The 16,409-nt window shown below is 40.2% G+C and overlaps 1 protein-coding gene across 4 annotated transcripts in view; it reads right to left on the bottom strand.

The window, feature by feature from the left end:
- The window catches only part of WDR72 (WD repeat domain 72), a 474,126-nt gene that overhangs the window by 300,154 nt on the left and 157,563 nt on the right, over window positions 1-16,409 (bottom strand). For all 4 annotated transcript variants that reach the window (XM_040413935.1, XM_040413933.1, XM_040413934.1 and 1 more), the window contains exon 14: window positions 6,160-6,368. In XM_040413935.1, the coding sequence (XP_040269869.1) occupies window positions 6,160-6,368 (209 nt within the window). The remainder of the gene's footprint in view (window positions 1-6,159; window positions 6,369-16,409) is intronic.

Genomic DNA, 16,409 nt, shown 5'->3' with positions numbered 1-16,409 from the left:
GACACAGATGGTTTCTAGATACTAATATACACTTATATGTCTAGATGTTCTTACACTAAAGGATTCTGTATCCTGGAGGTAAACAAAAGGACACAGATTTGCTGAGCTCAACAATCATTTCCAGAATCCAGTTCTAAAATCCTAAATTGTAAAGTTGATATGATTGAAAATGTCTGGCACGCTAAGTGCTCAAGGTTGGAGGCACTGTATAATCTGGATTACCTTCTAATATATTTATCCATAGAAGTTGTAAAACTAAAATGTAGCCACCCAATTTTCTCATGTAACATCTTTTGCATTAGGTAAAAATCATATCTTTTAAACAGTTATCATACCATAGTTGTGCTTAGCTGAATATTATCCAAAAAAAAAACTGATAAAAAAGAATATACAAAAGGCTAAAACAATAGGATACAGTCTTCACTTTAGGCTACTTTCACACTGGCGTTTTGGCTTTCCGTTTGTAAGATCCGTTCAGGGCTCTCACAAGCGGTCCAAAACGGATCAGTTTTGCCCTAATGCATTCTGAATGGAAAAGGATCGACTCAGAATGCATCAGTTTGGCTCTGTTCAGTTACATTCTGCTCTGGAGGCGGACACCAAAACGCTGCCTGCAGCGTTTTGCTGTATGCCTGACGAAGCGGAGCCAAACGGATCAGTCCTGGCACACAATGTAAGTCAATGGGGACAAATCCGTTTTCTCTGACACAATAGAAAACGGATCTGTCCCCTATTGACTTTCAATGGTGCTCAAGACGGATCCGTCATGGCTATAGAAGACATAATACAACCGGATCCGTTCATGACGGATGCATGCGGTTATATTATTGTAACGGAAGTGTTTTTGCAGATCCATGATGGATCAGCAAAAAACTAGTGTGAAAGTAGCTATAAATATATCAAAACATAGCTGCACTGTGTGAAAACTCTTAATGCAATTGCCTTAGGCTGGGTTCATACATTACAGTTGAATCATTTTATTACAACCATAGCTTTGTGCTAGAATTTGTACAAAATCTCAACAAACATCATAGCTCATCCACCATTTGCAAACAAAGTCTAAAACTGTCTTCATAAATCAGCACTAATTACATTTTTCTATAAATGCTCTCTAGTCTTCTGGTCTCTTAAATGAGGCAGAAATTATATCATTTGAAATACTTAATATTTGGAGGATTAAGCTTGGCGGGGAAGGGAGGGATTTGCTAGGGGGGATTTGATAAGTGATGATGTAATCCTGCTGCAAGTCAACCACACTAGAAAAACTAACATCCTATCAATACCCGAGAGCAGTGGCTTGCCTGTTGGTCATACAGGGATCATATGATCTTCGGTAGGTGCCCATAATGAAATGGTAGAAAACGTGTGGATATAATAGTGGTGCTTTAGCACTATGTGAGTGAACATAAATTTTGGAGTACTGTATATTACTCCAAAAAGTGGAAATATGAAAAGGGGGCATGTGTCACACCAGTGACAGGTTTTAGAAGGTCTGAAAGATTATCTGCACATTAGTGATCTGACAGCCTCTTTTGGTTTTGGTTTCACTTTGTCTGTGTGTTGCTTGTATGTCCACACCCCCTGTTCAGGTGTGGATCATGTGACCTTTACCTCCCCCTATTTAGTCTGACTTTACCATCACTCCTTGCTCTGGATAGCTTCATTTGGTTTTTGGAAGAGTTGGAGTGTGGTTCTAGTTGAAGTCCTGTTCATCCATCATCCATCATCCTCCAGCCTCAGAAGTTAAGTGTTCCGCTTGTTATATTTTGTATCCCCCCACCCTTGTTGTTTACTAGGCCTCAGCGAGACGCTGGTTCCTTCACCAGGGAAAGAGCGGGTTGTCTCTGCCCTGTCATTACCATTAGGGCATCGAGGGTCACCAGGGTTTTCTAGGTTCCTGTATATGGGCATCTCTACCATCGAGAGGTGCCCATACGGATAGGAGTTAGGGCCAGGAGCAGGGTTTTATAGGTGGTGACCCTTTTCCTTCCCTAGCGGTGAGGCCTAGTGTCTTTTCCCTTCCTTCTTGTTGTCTTTTGGTGTTCTCCCCTACTACATTTGTGACATTATCCAGAGCCCATACCGCCATTTTTTGTTCTGATCTGTGCAGCTATGGATGCTATGAGTGCACTGGACGAACAGCTGCAGAATCTGACTTTGGAGGTAGCAGACCTCCGTGCGATGGTTTTGCAGATTCAGAGTCCACAGGCTGCTGGTTCCGGTGGTGGGTCCAGGCCTGCCCTGAACCGAAGGTAGCTCTCCTGGACAGGTTTTCCGGGGGTATTGACAATTTTATCCGGTTCAGGGAGTCATGTAAATTATGCTTTAGGCTGCGTCCATACTCTTCTGGTGATGAGTGTCAACGTGTGGGCATGATTATTTCATTGCTTAAAGAGGACGCCCAATCTTGGGCTTTTTCTCTGCCAATCGGATCACCGTCCCTTCGGTCGGTAGATAAATTTTTTAGAGCCTTGCGTCTTATCTATGATGACCCGGATCAGATCTCTCAGGCCGAGACCAAGTTACGGGGTTTGCGGCAGGGAGAACGTTCTGCGGAGACCTATTGCTCTGAATTTAGGAGATGGGCTACGGATACAGAGTGGAACGATTCTGCTCTCCATAGCCAATTCTGCCAGGGTCTCTCTGAGAGACTGCAGGACGCATTGGCTTTTCATGAAAATCCTGTGTCCCTTGCTGTACAGGAAGTGCAATTTCTGGGTTACCTGCTCTCATCCTCAGGTTTTCGTATGGATCCTGAGAAGGTCTGTGCCGTGTTGGACTGGGATCGACCCGAAAATCTGAAAGCGCTTATGCGGTTTTTGGGGTTTACCAACTACTACCATAAATTTATTTTGAACTATTCATCGGTGGTTAAACCTTTAACAGACATGACTAGGAAGGGTGCTGATATTTCTATCTGGTCTGATGCGGCATTACAGGCCTTTTCTGCTGTGAAAGAATGTTTTGCTTCGGCCCCTATTCTGGTGCAACTAGACGTGTCCCAGCCATTTATTGTTGAGGTTGACGCGTCTGAGGTAGAGGTAGGAGCAATATTGTCGCAGGGTCCTTCACCCAGTAAATGGCGCCCATGTGCATTTTTCTCTAAAAAACTCTCGACTGCTGAAAAGAATTATGATGTGGGGAATAGGGAATTGCTGGCCATTAAGTTGGTGTTCGAGGAATGGCGGCATTGGTTGGAAGGAGCAATTCATCCTATTACGGTAATTACGGATCACAAGAATCTGGCCTACTTGGAGTCGGCTAAGCGACTGAAACCAAGGCAGGCCAGATGGTCATTGTTTTTCACCAGATTTAACTTCATCGTCACTTACCGCCCTGGGGTTAAGAAAGTCAAGGCGGATGCTTTGTCACGTAGCTTTCCTGGGGGGGTGAGTCTATTGACCCTAGTCCCATTTTATCTGAAGGGGTGGTTTTATCCGCTCTTTATCCTGATCTCGAGGCAAGGGTGTTGGAGGCACAGGAGGATGCTCCGAACTCTTGTCCTCAGGGAAAGTTGTTTGTTCCCTCCGAATTACGTCACAAGGTGTTCAAGGAACATCACTGTACAGTGCTTGCTGGACACCCTGGGAGTAGATCGACTGTCGATCTCATCTCTCACAGATTCTGGTGGCCGGGGTTGCGTAAGTGTATTGAGGACTATGTGTCAGCCTGTGGTACCTGTGCACGTGCTAAGGTGACACATACTCGGCCTTCCGGATCTCTGCTTCCATTGCCCATCCCATCCTGACCTTGGACCCATTTGTCCATGGATTTTATCACGGATTTACCGAATTATTCGGGAAAGACCGTGATTCAGGTGGTTGTCGATCGTTTTTGTAAAATGGCACACTTTATTGCATTACCTAGTCTACCCAATGCTAAAACTCTTGCGCAGGTGTTTGTCGACAACATCGTGAAACTACATGGCATTCCCTCTGATGTGGTGTCCAATAGAGGGACTCAGTTTGTTTCTGGAGAGCGTTCTGTACTCGTCTGGGTGTACAATTGTCCTTCTCTTCGGCTTTTCATCCTCAGTCGAACGGACAGATGGAGCGCACTAATCAGAATCTGGAGACTTACTTGAGATGTTTTGTTTCAGAGAATCAGGAAGAGTGGTCTTCATTTTTGTCGTTAGCTGAGTTTGCTATAAATAACCGTAGACAGGAATCCACTGTTAAGTCGACGTTTTTTGGGGCATATGGGTTTCATCCAGAGTTTGGTACATTTTCTGGTGCTCATAATTCTGGCATTCCTGAGGAGGAACGATTTCCCTCTTCTTTGTCTTCTATTTGGCGGAAAATCCAAAATAACCTGGAAAAGATGGGCAACAGGTATAAGCGTGCGGCTGACAGGAAACATATGAGTGGTCCGGACCTGAGAATGGGTGATTCTGTGTGGCTGTCTACAAGAAACATTAAACTTAAGGTACCTTCTTGGAAGTTGGGACCAAGATTTATTGGTCCATATAAGATCACTGCCATTGTTAACCCTGTAGCCTTCCGTCTTGAACTTCCTCAGGCATTGAAAATCCATAACTTTTTCCATAAATCGTTGTTAAAGAAATGTGTTGAACCTGTTGAGCCGTCCTCCTTGCCTCCCGCTCCTGTCATGGTGGAGGGCAATTTAGAATTTCAGCAGGATTGTGGACTCCGAGTTCTCCAGAGATCCCTCCAGTATCTCGTTCATTGGAGAGGGTACGGACCAGAGGAGAGGATGTGGGTTCCAGCGACCGATGTTAATGCTAGTCGTCTGGTGAGAGCATTCCACAGAGCTTATCCTGATAAGGTCGGTCCTGGGTGCCCGGAGGTCACCCGTAGAAGGGGGGGTACTGTCACACCGGTGACAGGTTTTAGAAGGTCTGAAAGATTATCTGCACATTAGTGATCTGACAGCCTCTTTTGGTTTTGGTTTCACTTTGTCTGTGTGTTGCTTGTATGTCCACACCTCCTGTTCAGGTGTGGATCATGTGACCTTTACCCCCCCTATTTAGTCTGACTTTACCCATCACTCCTTGCTCTGGATAGCTTCATTTGGTTTTTGGAAGAGCTGGAGTGTGGTTCTAGTTGAAGTCCTGTTCATCCATCATCCATCATCCTCCAGCCTCAGAAGTTAAGTGTTCCGCTTGTTGTATTTTGTATTCCCCCCCCCACCCTTGTTGTTTACTAGGCCTCAGCGAGACGCTGGTTCCTTCACCAGGGAAAGAGCGGGTTGTCTCTGCCCTGTCATTACCATTAGGGCATCCGAGGGCCACCAGGGTTTTCTATTTTCTTGTGTATGGGCATCTCTACCATCAAGAGGTGCCCATACGGATAGGAGCTAGGGCCAGGAGCAGGGTTTTATAGGTGGTGACCCTTTTCCTTCCCTAGCGGTGAGGCCTAGTGTCTTTTCCCTTCCTTCTTGTTGTCTTTTGGTGTTCTCCCCTACTACATCCGTGACTGCATGGCCTAAGATGTACCCTTTGTGCCAAAATTCCATAACAATCCTAGAGAGAAATTCTGTCTCAAAGTAAATCAACCAGTTGGTCTAGAGTTAGACAAGATGTATCATCCAGCTTGAGCCCCTGTGATTGTAAATCTGCCCCAATATGTCTAAATAATTTTCAACATGAGATACAATCAAATGTATTATACATGAAACAGCATGTATATTACATAGTTGATACGGTTGAAAAAAGACATACGTCCATCAAATTCAACCAAGGGATAGGTGGGCACCCAAATCCCAGAATATATATATATATATATATATATATATATATATAGTGGCTAAAATAAAATTTGCACATGGTGCATAGTCACTTTCCAAATTAAAGGTCTCTACTCTCTCCCACTTTTATGGTTCAATACATGAACAGACATGTTTAATACATGACTGTTGCAGCAATTCTATACTGTACATACTAACATCACTGATGCAGTAGTTGCCATAGTGATCAATAAGGCCAAGTAAATAAATACTCTAAGAGGACAATGGAACCTCTGCATTGGACCGTCAAGGGATTTATGCCAAAAAAGTTTGGAAAGTTTGGAAAATCCCTACAATGAAGGCTCCCTGCAAGCCTGTAATTCTATATAAAGTACATATAATCATTTAATCTAAATTGTATATATCATTTTATAACAATAACTGTATATAATGATAAATATACTGTTTTCTTACTTTATTCGATGACTTCTCGGGAAGATGCATTAGATTATGAGATAGGGCTCCAAGTTTGTTAGAACTTGACGACTTGAAAGTTGCTTTACTGTGTCGTGGAGTCTCATGGAAAGTGGTCATCATGGAGTCCTTTACATTAGTGGCAAAATCATCACAAGCTGTAAGGATCGCTTTTGCTATTTCACCTGTTTCATGACGTTCTAAAGTCCCTGTCATAAAAGAAATTCATGCATTGAAACATATAGCTATGAAGGTCATAGGCATAGACTTAAAGACAACCCAACAGGCATTATTCAAGCTAAATTTTTAATCCCTCCAACCTTATTGTTTAACCGTCAATACATGTTGTCAAAGGTGCATAGAAAATACTCATTATCACCATCTATGAAAATAAAATCCTGGCTCAGCTGGGCTAACTTATTTTTAGCCTTCTGAACACAGGTAAGTCTTAGTAGAGATTAAAACATTCTTCAAAATGAGTCAGTCATACTTAAACCTGAAGCATAAATTCTATCTTATGTAGCAGTCATCTTAATAATAGGTCAGTTTTGTAGTGTGTCATGTAAATTAAATTAATTAAAAACTAAAAGTGATTGTGTGATGATGCTATTTAATGTAATGATCGAAGCATTTAGCTGACCATGAATAACCATCAGGAGAAAAGAAACAAATTCTTCCACTGAAAATCTATGTAAAATCTCTACAGAAAGAAGGTTGGTCGTCATCAGCTGTCATGCCCTACGCAATCTGGTCAGCCCTCCTCGATTATAATCTGCAGATGTTTGCTCTACTTAAATGTACAGGTTGTATGTATTTGGGGGCATTTTTTTTACGGTGATTATACATTAGAAAAACACGGGGTCATTTATCAAAATGGTGTAAAGTAGAACTGGCTTAGTTGCTCACAGCAACTAGATTCCTCCTTTCATTTTCCAAAAAAAATAAAAGGTGGAATCTGACTGGTTGCTATGGGCAGCTAAGCCAGTTCTACTTTACACCAGTTTGATAAATGACTGCATAAGTACGTATGATTAGAGTATTTTATATCAAACTTAAAAGTATACACTTGCACACAATGTATATGAATCAGGCAATGTTGTACTCTGCATATAACCTGACGATTATATATGAATGCACATTAATTAACAAAAGCCAATGTTCAAACGACTTTGTCGTTGGTCACAGAAAACACTCAAATCACTACGCCCTATAAAATCATTTTTTTTAATGAAGCCTATTAGTTGCTCGGGTCATTGATATGGATTGAATCTACCCATGGACATAAGGGCCTGTTGTATTTTAGGGACTTGAATTTGCCCCCTCTAACTAACCAGCTGACTTAAAGGCATTGTGCAGCAATTTATATTGATTGATTACCTATAATCAGGATGTCTTCAATATCAGATTGGCGGGGGTCTGACACCCCACACCCCCTGCCGATCAGCTGTTTGAAGAGGAGGTGGAGTTCCATGTAAGCACTACTTCCTCTTCATTACACTGCCCGTCTCAGAAGAACAGTGTAATGATAAGTATTTACACTCCACTCACTTGAATGGAGCGAGTACTTTTAATTATATTACGGCACCACTCAACAGGAGACGACGCATAGTGTAATGACCAGGAAGCAGCGCTCACATGGAGCACTGCCTCCTTGTCAAACAGCTGATCAGTGGGCGGGGTTGGGGGGAGTCAGTAGTGTTGGAAAGCCAATCAGATATTGATGACTTATCCTGAGAATGGGAAAATTCTATTTCAAGGACAGCACCAATGTGCCACCTTCTGGAAGCGCCATGGCTTGAGAAAGGCTTGTGTTAAGCCGAAACGTTGCCTGTTTGCTGTGCTGATCGGGAATAAACTTGCACAAGAGAAGACGCTGGTCATAATCTTGTTTTTGTTTTTATCCTGAGAATAGGTCATCAATAGAAATCGTTACACAACCCCTTTAACGCTCCAGATACATTGTGTAGCATTTCTCAAGTCACATTTAAAGGGATTTACAAGCCGATTAAAATTTTCACAGGGGTGTAAAATAATAGAATTAGTCATACTTACCTTGCCCTACTGGCCTTCACTTTCTGGTCCCTCTTAACATGCAGGAAATGACTGTTCAGCCAGTCAGTGACTGCCATGTTTATCTGCCTCAGCCAGTGATTGGCTGAGTGGTCATTTAAGAACTGGGAAGTAGAAGAACGTGTTGAAAAAGGGGCAGAGGAGTACCAGTAAGGTGAGTATGACTTGTTTATATCTTTTACATCTGGACAACCCCTATAATTTTTTTTGTTTAATGAGTAGTGACGAGTCTGCCCATATGGCTAATAAAATGCACTGGGATGGACTTGAGGGACATTATTTAGGTGGATGTCTTACTACAGTTCATAGTGCCATTATGTACACAATAGGAGTTTATTGAAGTTTATTTAGCACTCGAGATTTGTATACCATATGTATTAAAATTCAATTTTAACGATACTTTACCCTTTTCTGTGAATTCAATAGAAATGTATACACCTGATCAATACATTTTAAAGCTCACAAAAAAAAGCAAAAACATTAATTAGGGACACAAAAAAAAAACACGAATTGCAATTAAGTTATACTTCTAAATACTCTACTCAACATCACTCTGAAAAAGCAAAATCTTGCATGTGAAGGCAGGTGCAGATTCATCGATTCACGCACACTGCTCAACCATCTGAATCTTGCAAACAAGTAAACGCATGCCCTTATGCACATTATCAATTTTCAATCTATGCACTCTGCTTTAAACTTGCCACATTTGGGTAAAAAAATTGCACTTACAGCAGAAGGCACATGCCTTGCCCTAGTCAAAATAGCCTTTATGGACATGTGAAAAAAACAAAACAATGCAGGAACATAAGCACTGCCCTCCTGTGTTCAAAAAGATAAATGCCAGAAAGCAAACCATGAATAGAGACATTTATAATATTGTTCTAAAGCATTTACAGTCTTTGCTGTAGATAGCACTCATTCTCTCAGCATGAGACCTATCTCTATGCAGACATAACGTGGTCAAATGTGACTGAGCCAGTAATTTTCATGCTTCTTCTAAAACATTGAATGGCATACAATATGTGTGGTATTTTTTGGAGGAAAATGATTTTTTTTCTTCAAAATTTGACTTTTAGTAGTAGAGAGTGGAGAGATTTATATTGGAACTCTGAGACAACTTCTATTGCAGGATGAGGCTGCTACTCATATGTCTATATATTAACCCTCGCCTAGCATAAAGCCCAAAGTATTACTGTAGTACATAGCTGTAAATTTAACGTAAAATTAACGGTAACCCACTGGCTCGAACTATAGATATTCTTGACCATTCTGTCAAAGGTGTCAGGAGAGTATAGCAAATAAGCCACCATCTTTCAAGCACTCAACTAAATAGTTGAAAATCATTTGAGGTCTGTGCTCTCAAATACTACAATCCCCCTGTGGTCCAATTAAGGATATTATTTCTTTTTTCCACGTACCATCATGCTGTGCAAACAGCACAAGTTGCCAACTTAGACTCAAAAGTCTAAATACTTAAGCACATTTATAGGAAAACTCTTCTGTTTTCAGAAAGGATATTTGCATACTTTAGTTAGCAAACCTTGAACGTACCCAGGGTAAATTCACATGCGGCAGATTTGTTGAACTGTTCTATTTATCTGGATGGGCTTACAGAAATATATGCACAAGTAGCAGAAATAACCATTTAGATGCTTTGAACAAATTTTCAGCCATAAAAATTTCAGTTGAAAATTTGACGTGTGGGTTCCCCCTTTTAAAAGCTCAAATGTTAAGAATTACCTTATGTACCGGTAGTTAAAAAATTTTTTATGCAATAACTAACTTTTCTATAATATTACTTGTTCATTTTTTCACCAGTATATAGAAAAGGGGCATTATAATATACAGAGAAAATATTTTTTTGACACTATAACACATTTAGATACTGTACAAGTAGGGATAGCCCTACCAATGAGATTAGTAGATTAAATCTGTATGTTATTTAAAAAAAATTGACTTTCTTTATAAAAATAATAAGAGAATTGACAAAAAAAATGATGGATGTGGGAACGTGAAATTTAGGGGCTTTGTCCATGAAATGATCATATAAATTTGCATATTTAAATAAAAAGAAACACTAAGATTATACATTTAAAGGGGTATATCACCCAATGATACCTTCAAGGGTATGATCTCAGGGCTCAGTTGTGATCCTGTTGGGTCGCAGCCAGCTGCAATCAAGAACCGTGCAACCTTCAATACCGCGCAGCCATGAAGAATTCAGACTGCCTATACAGTGCGGTCTGTTAAATTTGGAGTACCGCACACCATTATTGCTGGTGCCAGCAAGGACTTGTTAGTCGTAATCAAATAGTAGAAAATTGCGGCACACAGTATTTTTCTTTGCTGTTAGATTTTAATCTTGTATCATCATACAGTATGATCATCATGATCCAGTGCAGTTACAGAGTATATAAAGCAGGCATGTATAAATCAGTATGGCGACCGGACGTTTTGGCCTATCAGGGCCTTCTTCAGCGGTCTTAATCTGTAGCTGGCTCCCTGTAGTACGTGGCGCTGGAAAAATACTGTGTGCCGCAATTTTATACAGTACTGTCCACATTAGTTAAATATCATGCTGCTGCGGTCTAATTGGCAGCGTGGTTTTTGACCACAGCTGGTCATAATGGATTACGACCTCACTGTACCCTTTGAGCAGCTAGTTCACATCAGTAGATGTTTTTGAAAATCCCCATTTGGGTCAAAAGTTCAAAGCATACATTCTGTGCAAATAATGATGCCTCTTGGCCTGACTGGCTGGGAGGCACTACATGGATGCCCTCATGGCACGTAAGTGCTGAATAGAATTGTAACTGCCATGGCCACATGGGCATCTAAGTCAATCAGTCTGAAAGATACCTTCAATTGCATACTGTATACAGTCATGGCCGTAAATGTTGGCACCCCTGAGATTTTTCAAGAAAATGAAGTATTTCTCACAGAAAAGTATTGCAGTAACACATGTTTTGCGATACACATGTTTATTCCCTTTGTTTGTATTGGAACAAAACCAAAAAAGGGAGGAAAAAAAGCTAATTGGACATAGTGTCACACCAAACTCCAAAAATGGGCTGGACAAAATTATTGGCACCCTTTCAAAATTGTGGATAAATAAATAGTTTCAAGCATGTGATGCTCTTTTAAAACACACCTGGGGCAAGGTGTGCGCAATATGAAAATCACACATGAAAGCAGATAAAAAGGAGAGAAGTTCACTTAGTCTTTGCATTGTGTGTCTGTGTGCGCCACACTGAGCATGGACAACAGAAAGAGGAGAAGAGAACTGTCTGAGGACTTGAGAACCAAAATTGTGGAAAAATATCAACAATCTCAAGGTTACAAGTCCATCTCCAGAGATCTAGATTTGCCTCTGTCCACAGTGCGCAACATTATCAAGAAGTTTGCAACCCATGGCACTGTAGCTAATGTCCCTGGACGGAAGAGAAAAATTGATGAAAAGTGTCAACGCAGGATAGTCTGGATGGTGGATAAGAAGCCCCAAACAAGTTCCAAAGATATTCAAGCTGTCCTGCAGGCTCAGGGAGCATCATTGTCAGCGCGAACTATCCGTCGACATTTAAATGAAATGAAACGCTATGGCAGGAGACCCAGGAGGACCCCACTGCTGACACAGAGACATAAAAAAGCAAGACTACATTTTTGCAAAAATGAACTTGAGTAAGCCAAAATCCTTCTGGGAAAACGTCTTGTGGACAGATGAGACCAAGATAGAGCTTTTTGGTAAAGCACATCATTCTACTGTTTCCCGAAAATGCAATGAGGCCTACAAAGAAAAGAACACAGTAACTACAGTGAAATATGGTGGAGGTTCATTGATGTTTTGGGGTTGTTTTGCTGCCTCTGACACTGGGTGCCTTGAATGTGTGTGATATGTAGTAAAGCGGTCAGCACTTCAACCCCACAGGACGTCCGGACGGGAAAGGAAAATCCTCGAATGTAGTAAAGAAATCCCAGCGGGCGTAAAATCTTCAATTGATGTATCCTTTATTTCATCATAGCAATAGTGCAACAATGTAACAATGGACACGTTTCAGCCCGTCCAGCTGGACGAAGGCTGGACGGGCCGAAACGCGTCCATTGTTACATTGTTGCACTATTGCTATGATGAAATAAAGGATACATCAATTGAAAATTTTACGCCCGCTGGGATTTCTTTACTACATTTGGATGTGTGTGAGGCATCATGAAATCTGAGGATTACCAAAACGGATTTTGGGTCGCACTGTAGAGCCCAGTGTCAGAAAGCTGCGTTTGCATCCGAGATATTGGGTCTTCCAGCAGGACAATTACCCCAAACATACGTCAAAAAGCAGCTAGAAATGGATGGCAACAAAGCGCTGGAGAGATCTGAAGTGGCCAGCAATGAGTCCAGATCTAAATCCCATTGAAACACTTGGAGAGATCTTAAAATTGCTGTTGGGAAAAGGCGCCCTTCCAATAAGAGAGACTTGGAGCAGTTTGCTAAGGAAGAGTGGTCCAAAATTCCAGGTGAAAGGTGTCAGAAGCTTATTGATGGCTATAGGAATTGACTGATTTCAGTTATTTTTTCCAAAGGGTGTGCAACCAAATATTAAGTTAAGGGTGCCAATAATTTTGTCCAGCCCATTTTTGGAGTTTGGTGTGACATTATGTCCAATTTGCTTTTTTTCCTCCCTTTTTTGGCTTTCTTCCAATACACACAAAGGGAATAAACATGTGTATAGCGAAACATGTGTTACTGCAATACTTTTTTTTCTGTGAGAAATACTTCATTTTCTTGAAAAATTTCAGGGGTGCCAACATTTACGGCCATGACTGTATGCTTCAAAACAGAACCCTAATGGGAGTTCAGAGATATATTCAGATATATGTAGCAATTTAAAGGCTTTCTTTATTAGTAAGAACATGAGACTAGAGTTGTAGTACAGTGGTGGCCACCAATCATGTGTTGATGAATTGATGAAGAAAATGTTATACATTTCAGTCTATTTTGACTAATTTAACTTTTAATGATTAATTCATTAGCAGCTAAATGTAACGTAGATAAAATTTGTCATGCTAATGTCTGGGAAATCTATGAGTCATGAAAATGTTTATACAGAATGGAGTTTTGGTCCATGGAGGAGTTCAAGCCGAAGAGATATTTTATGAGACTACTGCTAATGACAATGTATCTTTGGGTAAGAACAGTCCTGTGGCTTCCTATAGTTTTTATTCCAGAGGATTTAAATAGCTCTTCTGCTCATGTCCCAGCTGGCGTGAGAAGGAAGGAGGACAGAATATTGATTTTGGCCTTTTAAAAAAAACTGTACTGGGCATCAAACAGCCTGAAGGCCACATTACATGTGGCTCTCAAAAGGCCCCTGTGGCCAGAACTAATTTCCCCCTACAGATGATTTGGTTTGGTTTATTATGACATGTAAACCTTACACATACCGTAAACCTTACACATAAATCCAGTAAAGTAACACAATAATTTTATCATCTCCCAAACATCTTGCAATTATTTATTGCTATTTTACAAATTAATGTTAATGTTTCTCATTCTAACTGTGGTTTCAGTTATAAGAACCCCTTTGCTGAATTCAAGCTCCCCCTTCTACTGATCACCCCTGCAGAGGCATATTTGTTCTCAGACAAGACTGATCAATTGCTTTGATCTTGCAACATGAAGGTATATTCATATATTACAGTTAGACACTGAAGAATATCAATGGTACAATATACTACCAATAATATTTCAAACTTTATGGGGCAAAAATAAATAAAAATGGACCAAAATATTTCAAATCAATACATGCCATAGGGAGACAGATGATGATGATGATGATATAAATAGACAGACAGATCACTAAGTAGGTATATTTTCATGATTTCCTGAAATTTCCAACTAGAGTAAAAAAGACAGGCTCTTGAAAAGAAAAGCCGTCCTGTTAACCTTGCAGAAAGGATCTTTGTGTTCTTGAAAGTTCAGCTATACAATATTTATTAGAATTCACCCATGCTCTTTACTCCTGCTAGGTATAGTACAGAACATCTCTCTTCAATATAATGTATTTTCTTTCTCCAAAAAAAATCAAATACAAATAAATATTCTGAATACTTGGGTTTTACGTTAGATGCGTTTAACTTCCTCTCCCAGTCAGCTATGTGCAAGATCATCCATTTACTAAAAGATAATCTATGTTGCATTGAACATGTCAAATCCACAAGAACTGGTTCCATCTATTTTAATGAACAATTTCCTATAATTATTTCTATGCATTTTTGTAGGTGAAGCAGAAGTAATGGATCTCCTGTTTGTTCTGGACCTTACATCTAAGGATTAGCATTTATAATTTAAAAGGAAATAGAAATCTGCCACCATCGTTATGGTTTCTCAGCTCTTCGTTGCACCATGATCTGTTACCCAATAAGACATTCCTCTTAATGCCTTGTAGACCATCATTCCTATTTCACAAGTCTTTTACCTCCAGGACACCTTTGCTGTGGCCCAGAGGTAATTCAGACATTATTGAGCAGATTATTTAGCCACTGATTCACACAAGTTTAGTTGCGTATTGCGCAAGAGATAAGAGAAAAAAAATGTTTTATTGGATTTATTCAAGGGCCAAATTTTCTAGAATTGAGCTGTATTTGTGGCTTTGAAGACATGGAAGTACAAAATATCTACATTTCAGCATTCCAGTTTATGTCATATTTAGTATTTTGGCCGCCAAAATATCTAAAGGCAAATGATACATATAAATCAATATTCCTAAAGCACAGTAATAATGTTATTTTTTTGGGTACAGTTGGTACAATGAACCATTTAGCAATTACTGTACATCTTCTTTAGCCCACAATATTCATTACTTGGGAGACAAAAACACATAATTCAATTTGTATTGTATCACTGGGGAATATAGGTATCAAAACTAATATCCAAAAATGTCACACAGATATTTGGAAGTAGTTTATGAAAGTTATGAATAAATATATTTTAAAAAAATATTAGGAATTCATGGTCATGGTCAATTACAGTAATTACATTCATGGTCATGAATAAGACAGATTGTCGAAACGCGTAGACTGTAAAGCTTTCTGATCAGCTCATGGAATTTTAAAGGATCATAATAAAGAGATTGGATTTTATCTGTAGTGCATGTGCTGGATTTTTCAGTTTTTTCAAGAAAGTGTTTCCCTGATCCGGGGTCCCTTGCACGCCTATAGAGTGGAGAAGGTGAGCTGGAAATATTTTGCTATAGAATAATTACATGGAGCATGTCAGAAGATATGTGCCCTCCGCAATGCCATAAGTAGCAGACAGTATTGCTCATCCAGTCATCTAGTGTTGTTATTAGGCCATAGAGGTGCCAGTGCCTACTTCGGGTCAAAAATAACATTGATGAATCCATGTCATATGCAAATCAGGTCCCTCAAGTCAAAGGGGTGGAAAGGCAGTAGAAAAAGTCAAGGTCTTCACAGCCAATTTCAAGCCAAGCAAAATGAACAGTAATGGTGGATGTGCCAAAATTTTGTCCAGAACATCAATCAAACCAGAGATTTCAATCACATCACTGCAGCAAGGATGTAATAAATAAGAGACAATTGGGGATGATGAATACATGGCGCCCACACAGCAAGTTATTGAATATAATACCACTTTACACTATTTGGTGCATCCTGTTCTGTTCTACCAAAGGCCCAACAACCCTATTAAACTTGTTGTCCAGGATTTGACTAATGATTGCCTAACTTCAGAATAGGTCACATAGGCCGACAGGGGTCAGACACCTTGCCGATCAGCTGTTCTGGGGAAGCTCTGATGCCCAAAGTCACCACCAGAGCTATACAACGCCATCCACTGTGTAGTAGATGGAGCTAGCTACTGCAGGGCTGCTCCCACTGAAGTGAATGGGAGCAATGCTGCCATAACCAGCTCCATCCACTACACAATGGATGGAACGGTATAGTTGGTGACTATGTCCAGAGGCTAGGCCATCAAAAGTAAAATCCTGAACAAATCTTCATCCAGTATCTGCCTATAGTTATAGACATTTTGCCATGAATAAATTATAAAAATTACATTACATAATTCCCTACCATGTACAGTATTTTTTCTTTTTTGCTTTGACATTTAAACTCCAGGAATTTCCTCAGATACGTCAATGATTTTTTCAATAATTGACTGCACAAAT

The sequence above is a fragment of the Bufo bufo genome, chromosome 1, assembly GCF_905171765.1.
Source record: "Bufo bufo chromosome 1, aBufBuf1.1, whole genome shotgun sequence".
Taxonomy (NCBI): Eukaryota; Metazoa; Chordata; class Amphibia; order Anura; family Bufonidae; genus Bufo; species Bufo bufo.
Note: the sequence above shows the minus strand (reverse complement) of the source record. Positions and strands in the feature narration are given on the sequence as shown.